This window comes from Hemicordylus capensis, chromosome 1, assembly GCF_027244095.1.
Source record: "Hemicordylus capensis ecotype Gifberg chromosome 1, rHemCap1.1.pri, whole genome shotgun sequence".
NCBI classification, from domain to species: Eukaryota; Metazoa; Chordata; class Lepidosauria; order Squamata; family Cordylidae; genus Hemicordylus; species Hemicordylus capensis.
This window is the reverse complement of record NC_069657.1, coordinates 142242704-142252840: the sequence shown is the minus strand read 5'-3', so window position 1 is coordinate 142252840 and position 10137 is coordinate 142242704. Positions and strand designations below refer to the sequence as shown.

Below are 10137 nucleotides of genomic sequence, written 5' to 3'. Positions count from 1 at the left end.
CACTTCCCCCCTGTGTGCTTAAATTCTTTATAGATACAATTTTAAGGGGTATATGAGAAGCAGCCGGTCTATGGTGGGCTGCATAGATTTGAATCTGGCAGTTAAGTTACTGCTTGCAGTTTACCGAAGTTCCACTACGGGGAGCTCTTGGAAAGGCAAAAGTCCCGCCTCTGCCCAAAAGAAGGATGCGCATAGCCAACAGCGGAAAGAAACGCAGGTTTCCAGAGACGGTCCTCTGCCTTTTTGTAGGCTGACAAACAATGCCTTGCTATCAGACTTCCTTCACTCGGTATAATTTATCTAGCTAGAAAGAGCATTCAAACTGCTGTGGTACTGCAGAAACTGACACGTGGAATTTTCTGTAGTAAACAGGATCAGGCTGTTTAGATGCATGCAGTTGTGATCCGATAAAGACACTTTGCACGCCCTCAGTCTAGGCAATTTCCCCCACTTCCTTCATATTATTTTATATAATCCAGGACTTGGTCCTGGTATTCAAAACAGATTCCAGAACTGAGGCAAGATATTACCTCTCCTACAGTAATAACTAACAAGAAATGATAAACTGAGCGGTCTGAACCGATACCAAAGGGCACTGGAGAGGACAGCGCCTCGACTGTCATTTATTCGATGCATCTTGCAATTTGCCTGTGTTTTCTTAAAGGGACTCCAAGGTCTCTGGAGCATAAACGGGACGCTCGCCCTGAGCTGTCATCTCTGTTTATTAGCAGCGACGCAGGGCGACTAGACTACCAGTCCCAGCATTCCCCGCGCCTCAGGAGGTTGCTCTGCTGTCAGCACGCGTCGCCCTGAGTCGTGACGTCAAATTCCTGCGCTTAACAAGCGAAGGTGACGGGGTCGGGGAGTAAGACAAGAGGGGGGATTCTGGTTTCTCTCCGGCGCTATGTTGGCTGCTCGGCCTCTCCTGCTCCGCGGGGTCTGCGCTCAGGCGCGCTTCCTTTCCGCTGCTGCTCCGGAATCGGTGAGTCGGTCCCTGCTAGCTTTGCGAACTCCTCTTTCCCCCCAGTAAACTGAGGGGAGGATGAAGGAGGTGTGTAGAAAGGGATGAGACCAGCAGTAGTGGAGGGGTGCGATCTTGACGTTTCCCCTGTTTTTCCCGCATCTTCGTGTCTTTCTTTGCCCCTGCTAATTGGGCAAAGAGGCACCTTTATAACGTGGTGATTCTCTTTACTGAGCAGGGGGAGATTAACTGGCTTCATCCACGCCCAGCACAGGACCTCCGGTGACTGTTGCCGGTGTCTATCTTATGTTTCCTTTTAGATTGTGAGCCTTTTGGGGACAGGGATCTGTTTTATTTTTTTTCTCTATGTAAACAGCTTTGGAAACTTTTGCTGAAAAGCGGTATATAAATATTTGTTGTTGTTGCCTCCCACTCTGCTGCTCCTTGTGATCTCTTATGGAACCGCTGGTTGCTCCCTCTACTTTCCGAGGGGGGCTTTTGTTTTGTTCTCTCTTAACCACAGATCTGTCATTGCCTCCAACAAGGTTTAAGATGAGCTCGGATTCTTTAAGACGTTGGTTATTTCTCTCTCTTCTCTAGGTGCCGCCCAAAAAAACACAGTTTGGGCCCCTCAAGGATGAAGATCGCATTTTCACAAATCTCTATGGACGGCACGAGTGGAGGTGAGTTGTGCCTTTGTGCAGTGGTAAAAAAGAATTGGGGTTCTTATAAAATATTTAAATTAATAAATGAAGACCAGTTAACTGAATTGGGAGGGAGGGGATACAACTAGAAAAACGCTCTCTCTTTCTTTTACTGATAAATCAGGATTTGGATGGAGGACTTCCAACTTGTAGGAACCACAGTGTGACTAGGTGCTTTTGTTTGGGTAATTTGCTCAAGTGCAGATGAATCTTTCAGTAACTAGAGAAACCCAAACTATGTGTGCTGTATAAGAGATCAAAACTGGTTACATAGCTCTCTACAATGTTTGTTTGCAAAATAAAATTAATTTGGATAGTCCTTGTTTCCTAATACTTTTTTGTTTTTGTTTTTTTGCTTTTAGGTTGAAAGGAGCTATGAGCCGAGGTGACTGGTATAAAACCAAGGAAATCCTGCTAAAGGGTGTTGACTGGATCTTGAATGAAATAAAGATTTCAGGCTTAAGAGGCCGTGGTGGGGCTGGCTTCCCCACTGGCCTTAAGTGGAGCTTCATGAACAAACCCCCAGATGGCAGGTGTGTTATGGTGGGGACAAACTGCAGTCTGGTTTCAAGTTGTTATACATTATACATGCCTCCTCATGGAGGAGTTGTCTGGGACTGTGGTGATAGCTTCTCCTTTGATCTTAAAAACAGCTTTGGGTTGGTGAGGGCTTCTGTTCAGAATGGGTTTGGGTGTTAGAAGGTGGAGTCCTGATTTCCAGTTCTGTTTCGCACCTTCCAAACAATGCAGCTTAGCTGCTGATAATATCTGCCTCTATGATGAAACCATCTTAAGTCTCTTGAGTTGCTTTCTCCAAAAGGAGAGCTGCAAAATGATAGAGAGTTGCCGATGCTCACCCCCTTTACCTGTTGAGAATTATTATGTAGGACAGGGACTGAGAATCAGTTTGGCACAGGGAATATTGAATTTGCGTGTGGCGAAACTAGCTTCGGATTCTGCTTATCTGTGAAGCAATTTAGTGGATGATCTTGGGCTCTCGGATTAACCTATGTCAGGGCTGCACAACTTTGGCGCTCCAGCTCTTGAACTACAGTTCTGATCATTCCCAGCCACAGTGGGCAATTGTCAGGAATGATGGGAGGTAGTTCAACATCAGGAAAGCCAAAATTGTGCAACACTGACCTATGTCATGAGACTGATGTAATGCATTATTCTGAGCATCAGGGGGTGGAAGAAACACATACGTAACAATACATGAAAGCTACTCAGTTCACGAATCCTAATACTCATAGATTTCCCTAAGTATTTAATTTCTACAGGCTGCTGCTGTTATTAGTATTAATATTAGCATTTCTTGTTTGCACAGTCAAACAAGTGTTATTGACTGGTTTGTTTTATCCAGACATCGAGTCCTTCCCAAGGACCTGGGATACCAGAATTTTGTTATTAATATTGTTGTTGTTATAGGTATCGCCGCAAAATGTAGGCTGTTCCCAGTAAAGTTGTTTTTCATAGTTGGATGATGATGATGATGATGTTTTAAAAAGGGGGGGGGGTAGGTATTATAAAAGTCAAAAATAACATGGACTCTGCCTTGCCTTTAATGTTTAAAGGTAAAAACATGACACTAGGGAGAAAAAAAGAATTAGTTGGGGAAAACAGAGGTGAATAGCACCAGAACAGATCAATAACAAGTTCTCTTCCTCCTTCCCTCCATGCAGAGTGGCAGGCTGACTGCTGCTGGAATCGGAGGGAAAAGGGGCAAGTAGCAACTGGGCCAGACAGGCTGATGAAGAGGTGATGGCCCTGGATAGAGTCTGAAAGGAGGAGGGGCTGGGTGAATGTTGGAAAGGGCAATATTTCATTAGCCAGCATAGCCTAGTGGTTAGAGTGTTGGACTAGGACCTGAAAGACCCGAGTTTGAATCCCCATTCAACCATGAAACTCACTTGGTGACTCTAGGCCAGTCATGTATCTCTCAGCCTAACCTACCTCACAGGGTTGTTGTGAGGATAAAAATAACTGTGTAGCTCCTTGGCGGAAGAGCAGGATATTAACTAACTAACTAAATAATTCATACCCTTTACCACTGCCTGAGACAGAGTTCTGAGCTGGGTTGACAATTGGCCTGGCTAATTAGTCTGTCTTCAGTTTGAATCAAAAGAGATTCATTGGCTGGCATACTAATTGCAATCGAGCAGATGCTTGCTGATGAAAATGCATTTCCCAGAGATCCTCTTTTTCTCTTTTTCTTTCTGGCTGGTGTAACGTTGCTTGTGTTTCAGACCCAAATACTTGGTGGTGAATGCAGATGAGGGAGAGCCAGGAACCTGTAAGGACAGAGAAATCATGCGCCATGATCCCCATAAGCTGGTGGAAGGCTGCCTTGTGGCAGGCCGAGCTATGGGGGCCCGAGCTGCCTACATCTACATTCGTGGAGAGTTCTATAATGAGGCTTCAAACCTGCAAGTGAGCTGCCCTCTCTTCATTGTGCAGTAGTGAAAAATGTTCTTGTTGAGGTTTTCCCTCATGACTCTTGTCAGGGGAAGTGAGTTGGTTTGGCTCTTATGGCCCAATTCAAATAAATATGCACAGGCGTTATGCACCGCCATTGAATTCAATGGGACTCCCATGTAACTATGTAGACGGTTGCAACTTTAACCTCAATTATTTTGATAGTCTTAGATATCACGTCTGCCTACTTGTATTTTTTGATTGTTAGAAGCTAAGTCAACAAACGTGTTGGGCTGGGTCTCAGCTACACTCATGCTGTTTCATTAGGTGGCAATCAGGGAGGCCTATGAGGCAGGACTGCTGGGCAAGAATGCTTGTGGCTCTGGCTATGACTTCGATGTCTTTGTGGCAAGAGGGGCAGGTGCCTACATCTGCGGCGAGGAGACAGCACTTATTGAATCCCTTGAGGGCAAGCAGGGCAAGCCACGTCTCAAGCCACCCTTCCCAGCTGATGTGGGTATGGCACCTTAAATGCTCCCTCTGGTGATGGCTAGTGTGGGCATGGAGTGTGTTCTCCAGTTTCTAACCTTACCCCCAAATGCCCATCCCCATCAACATGGGTATCGCTTCCTTTTTTCACTTAGCTTTGCTTATAATAATATGGGGGAGTGGTGACCTAAACCATTTCATCCTAGCTGAGATAGAGATGTGACCTGTCCCCAGCTGGAAAAGATTCCCTTTAATACCATGGTTGCCCCCTGGATCTTCATTTTGCACTTCCCGTATTGACTGATATAGAATTCCACTTTTGTCCACTCTCCCTCCCAACATCTTTATCCAGTAGCTTCTTGAAAGGGATTGTTAAGCTGGCTCTCATTTTTCTTTTGGTCTCTAGGGGTGTTTGGTTGTCCAACCACAGTGGCAAATGTTGAGACGGTTGCTGTGGCACCTACCATCTGCCGTCGAGGAGGTACCTGGTTTGCTAGCTTTGGTCGTGAGCGCAACTCTGGAACCAAGCTCTTCAATATCTCGGGCCATGTCAACACACCATGTACTGTGGAAGAGGAGATGTCAATACCCCTCCGTGATCTGATTGAGCGACATGCAGGTGAGAACCAGCAGTCACCACTTGACCTCAGGAAGAGGTCATCAGTTCCCTTCAACTATTTTGTTTTAGTGAGGGAGGCCCTGCATACCCTGTCATTTTATTGTCATTGTGAGACAAGCCGGTAATCCAGTATGCTGAGCCTGACTGTTTTCTCTCTGCCTTCTAACCAGGGGGCATTAGGGGCGGCTGGGATAACCTACTTGCTGTGATTCCTGGAGGCTCATCCACTCCACTCATCCCCAAGTCAGTGTGTGAGACAGTGCTGATGGACTTTGATGGGCTTGTGCAGGCACAGACTGGGCTTGGGACAGCAGCTCTCATTGTCATGGACAAATCGGTAAGGATAGTCCTTTGGCCACTCTGGGTCTGTGCTTCTCCTCCATGAGTCTTCACCACAACCATCTTCTCCTCCTCCAGACAGATATAGTTCGTGCCATCGCCCGCCTTATTGAATTCTACAAGCACGAGAGCTGTGGGCAGTGCACACCGTGCCGGGAAGGTGAGTGTTGATGTCCAAGGCTACTGTCCCCCTGCCCTGCAAAGCTTCACAGCTGAGTGATAACCTATAGTTTCCAACAACAAGAGAGCCAGTGTGGTGTAGTGGTTAGAGTGCTGGACTAGGACCAGGGAGACCCGAGTTCAAATCCCCATTCAGCCATGAGACTTGCTGGGTGACTCTGGGCCAGTCACTTCTCTCTCAGCCTAACCTACTTCACAGGGTTGTTGTGAAAGAGAAACTCAAGTATGTAGTACACCGCTCTGGGCTCCTTGGAGGAAGAGCGGGATATAAATGTTTAAAAAAAAATAAAAATTCAGGCCCAACTCTCTAGTCTTTATACCTGTGGATAGGCTCTCTGTCCTACATAATAACTATTCTTAACATGGCTGTCTCTGTGATTACATTTTTCTCTTGAGAACAAGTCTGTTTCTCAAATACTTCCAGGCCACATGTAGCAGACTAGTCATGTGCTTGATAATGCGCCTCCCTGCCATTGTTTTCAGGCTTGATAGATGCTACTGTAGTGCACAGATGCAGATACACACCAGTTAGCCTGATTTGCTATAATTAAAGGGGCCTCAAGCTTGCACTGCTCTAATGAATTAGAAACCATATTGTATCTTCTTCATATATGAAAGCCTTAGCAAATCCCATGGTATGTGACACATCTCGTGAGAGCTGAGAGAGAGTTGTCCAGAGAAGCCATGGAGTAGGGCTGAGCGATGATCGGAGGGGCAGCTGCTGTTGAGGAGGAAGAGGGGGCAAAGAAAGAACAAGAGATATTGAGCAGCACTTTCCATGGCCCCACCGAGTCTCTTCGCAAGGAAGATGGCTGAGCTGGGGCAGAAGAGTGCACCGAGGGCCATCCATGTAGGCCGGAAGGGAAGCCCTGGCTTGGCTATTCTCCTTGTGAAGAGACTCTGCACCAATGGAGGCCAGCCTGAGGTGTGCTTTCCCGCCCCAATCGTCCGCCTTCTTCACGAGGAGACTCGACAGGGCAATGTGACAGAGGTCAGTGGTAAGAGCTGATCTAGGCCGCAGCGATGCTGCTCGGAGTGAGTGAGTGAGTGGAGGGAGGAACTTGCTGGGGTGGGGGGAGACTGGCTGGAGGTGGGGACCAATAAAGTCCTAAAGCACAGATGCTCTGTGTGGGATAAGCTAGTAACCTTGAATCAGAACTCATCTCTTATCATTCGGGGCTGCAGAGAGAAGCGTGAACCTGTGTCAGGAGCTTTTCCTGAAAGCTTAAGAATACAGGGGATTTGGATGGAGCTTCAGTGCCTGGACAATAAGATGTCTTTGGATGGCACATTTGTTTACCTCACCATGGTTCCCTGTCACTCTATGAGGTGGGTCTCATGATCCGTGAGACCCGCTTTTGTTAAAACTGCAGGGAGAGGGCAGGGAGCCCTGGGCAGTTGGATCGGCCGCCCACACGATGTCCGGCTCTGTGACAGAGCCAGCGGGGGGTGGGGGGAGCGCCCCCGCAAGCCCCAGTATGCCCTGCGCAAGTGCGCAGGGCATACAGGGGAGACCCCTGTGCCGGGAAGCGGCTTTTCGTCTCCCGGCTGGGGGTCTACTCGTGAATAGGCGCGGCGCAAAGCCGCACCGCGGCTACTCATGAGCCTAAAAAGCAGGTTTGCTGGAGCGCTTGCTCCGAAAATCTGCTTTTTAGCAGGGGTTCTCGAGCAGGTTACCCGCTCAAGAACCACTGGGCTCGGCTGCGAGCCTGGTGGTTCTTACGACCAACAAAAATTGGGCTAGGCTCTCCTAGCCCGATTTTTGTTGGTCGTGAGAATCGCCCCTATCTGCTTTTCCCTTTTAAACATTGTATCTTAATCTGTAATACAAGCATCAAACCAAATTCTATTGGAAAAGGGAACGAAATCACAGCCAAAATAGAGTATCGCACAAATGAATGTTAAGTTGCTCATGAATCCAGAATGTTTTGTAAAATGTATTTATTTATTTATATTTATTTATTAAATGTATACCCTGCCCAAACTTACGTCTCTGGGCAGCTAACAACAATTAGCAGCTAACAAAAATTCAATGAACAAAGATACTTAAAGATGTTATTGCTCTGATGTATACTGTTCTGACATCCACTGACAAAGGATGTTATACAAAGTAGCTAATATGCCTATATAAAACAGAATTGTTAGCTTTCCTCACGCAAGTTGAGGCTGGGAATAGATTTTAGGTATAATTCCCGACCTTATACTTATAGCAATACTGCTGAAAGTGCAGCAAAATAAAGGGTTTAAAATGTTTAGAAAGGAACTTGCAACTTGCCCAGGATGAGATCAGCATTAGATCTCAAATCTGATATGCAGAGTCCATGGAATCTCCTTTCTGTCCAGTTGCAGTGACCTGGTGTACAGCCCATTCCCCTCTCCATCCCCAAAACCTATTACTGCCTGTTCTTTCATAAATACTGGAATTTCTTCTTACTTTTTGATGTTGCATCCTTCTCTATAGGTGTTGGCATGAGGGGTAGTTTCTACTAGTAGTGTGCATGGTTTTGGTTCGGGGCCATTGGTATGACCGCCGGACCGGTTCAGAAGTCCGGCGGTCCGGGGGGTCGGGGGGCTGTAACTTTAAGCGGGGGGGGTTGTACTTACCCCCCCGCGCCGCTCTTCCCCCTCCGGCGCTGGTCCGTTCAAATGTCTTCTGGGGGCGGCAGGGTTCCTCCCTGCCGTCCCTGCCCCCGTCGTTGTTAGTTTAGGAGCCAGAGTCTTGGACTGAGCAGAAAACTGGAAGAGAGACGAGCGCTGCAAAGCCTTTTAAAAAGAGACTTGAGGAGGTTAAACGTTTGTAAAAGAGACGAGCGGCTTGCCGAGCGCTAGCGGCGCGCATGCGCCCTGCGCGGCGCGCGCGCTCGTCTCTGACGCTGCCGCACCGCATACGTATGTGTAGCGCGCGCGGCAGCGTCAGAGACGAGCGCGCGCGCCGTGCAGGGCGCATGCGCGCCGCTAGCGCTCGGCAAGCCGCTCGTCTCTTTTACAAACGTTTAACCTCCTCAAGTCTCTTTTTAAAAGGCTTTGCAGCGCTCGTCTCTCTTCCAGTTTTCTGCTCAGTCCAAGACTCTGGCTCCTAAACTAACAACGACGGGGGCAGGGACGGCAGGGAGGAACCCTGCCGCCCCCAGAAGACATTTGAACGGACCAGCGCCGGAGGGGGAAGAGCGGCGCGGGGGGGTAAGTACAACCCCCCCCGCTTAAAGTTACAGCCCCCCCCGTGCCGGTCCGGGGGGGCTCCGGAACATGCACACCCCTAGTTTCTACGGCACCCATTCAACAAGGGCAAATCCTTAAGTTAAACGGAATCCCTTTATATCTACCATCCCTAATAGCCGTCCGAAGGGCGTGTTATTTTATACTGTAAACTTTATAGCAATGCTCGTTTAAAACTAATTTCTCCTCTTTTGGGGAAGTTTCCAGGTCACTCTGATGAATTTTATTTAGAGTTTTTGTTATCTAACTTTTGCAAAGAGATCACTTTCAATGTGGCTAGGTTTTGCTACATTGTTTGTATTACACGCTCTAGTCTTATTTAATGTTTTCTATTGTATTATCTGATCTGTGATCGTAATAAAGTTTATTCTATTCTATAGGTGTTGACTGGATGAACAAGGTGATGTGGCGGTTTGTGAGAGGCAATGCACAGACAGCCGAGATTGATGCACTGTGGGAGATTAGCAAGCAGATTGAGGGTCATACCATCTGTGCCCTGGGGGATGGAGCTGCTTGGCCTGTACAGGTAATTTCCCAGCCTTTCTCTCCTTACATAGCTTGTGAAGAACTTTCTGAAGAATTCTGTACACCTTATGGCTTTGAGAGGGGGCTAGACAATGGAGAGTAGAGAGGCTGGGGCAGAAAGAGTTCTGTGGAGGTACGTTTTGCTAATGCCTACTGGCTGTTTGTTTCTGCAGGGACTGATTCGTCATTTCCGCCCAGAACTGGAGGAACGGATGAGACAATACCATGAATCTAAGGCACAAGAGGCATCTGGATGAACATCCACCTCAAAAGTCACCCCTTTGTACATTGGGTGGGATCTCTTTAGGAGCAGGTTAGCTCTGCTTTTGCTTGGGTGGGCATTGGGAACAGTGAACTTCTCTGACTATTCAGGGTTCTGTCATATGGGCGTAGGTAGCAACCTGCCTCCATTTCTGTTCTTGCTTTCTTATAGCGCAGATCATCTATTAAATGCTTGTGACTTATTTATGGCTTTTGTGTACTTTCTGTTCACAAGAAAATAAAGAAAAGATAGGTAGCTCAGTGTAATTTGAATTCCTCACACATTGTTTAATAGGGGTTGGCAAACATGGCCCTCCAGCTGTTGTTGAACTACAATCCCATTATCTCAAGCCACAATTATTGTGGCTGGGGATGATGGGGGTTGTAGTTCAACAACAGGTGGAGGGCCAGGTTTACCCACCCCTGGC

At 47.5% G+C, this 10137-nt stretch overlaps 1 protein-coding gene across 1 annotated transcript; it reads left to right on the top strand.

The window, feature by feature from the left end:
• Positions 1-815: 815 nt before the first annotated feature.
• Positions 816-9912, top strand: NDUFV1 (NADH:ubiquinone oxidoreductase core subunit V1). Its single transcript, XM_053283723.1, has 10 exons — positions 816-982; positions 1562-1644; positions 2028-2198; positions 3912-4095; positions 4408-4597; positions 4976-5188; positions 5359-5525; positions 5606-5687; positions 9304-9449; positions 9622-9912. The coding sequence occupies exons 1-10, from the start codon at positions 905-907 to the stop codon at positions 9703-9705; spliced, it is 1398 nt and encodes a 465-aa protein (XP_053139698.1). The 5' UTR covers positions 816-904; the 3' UTR covers positions 9706-9912.
• Positions 9913-10137: the final 225 nt, after the last annotated feature.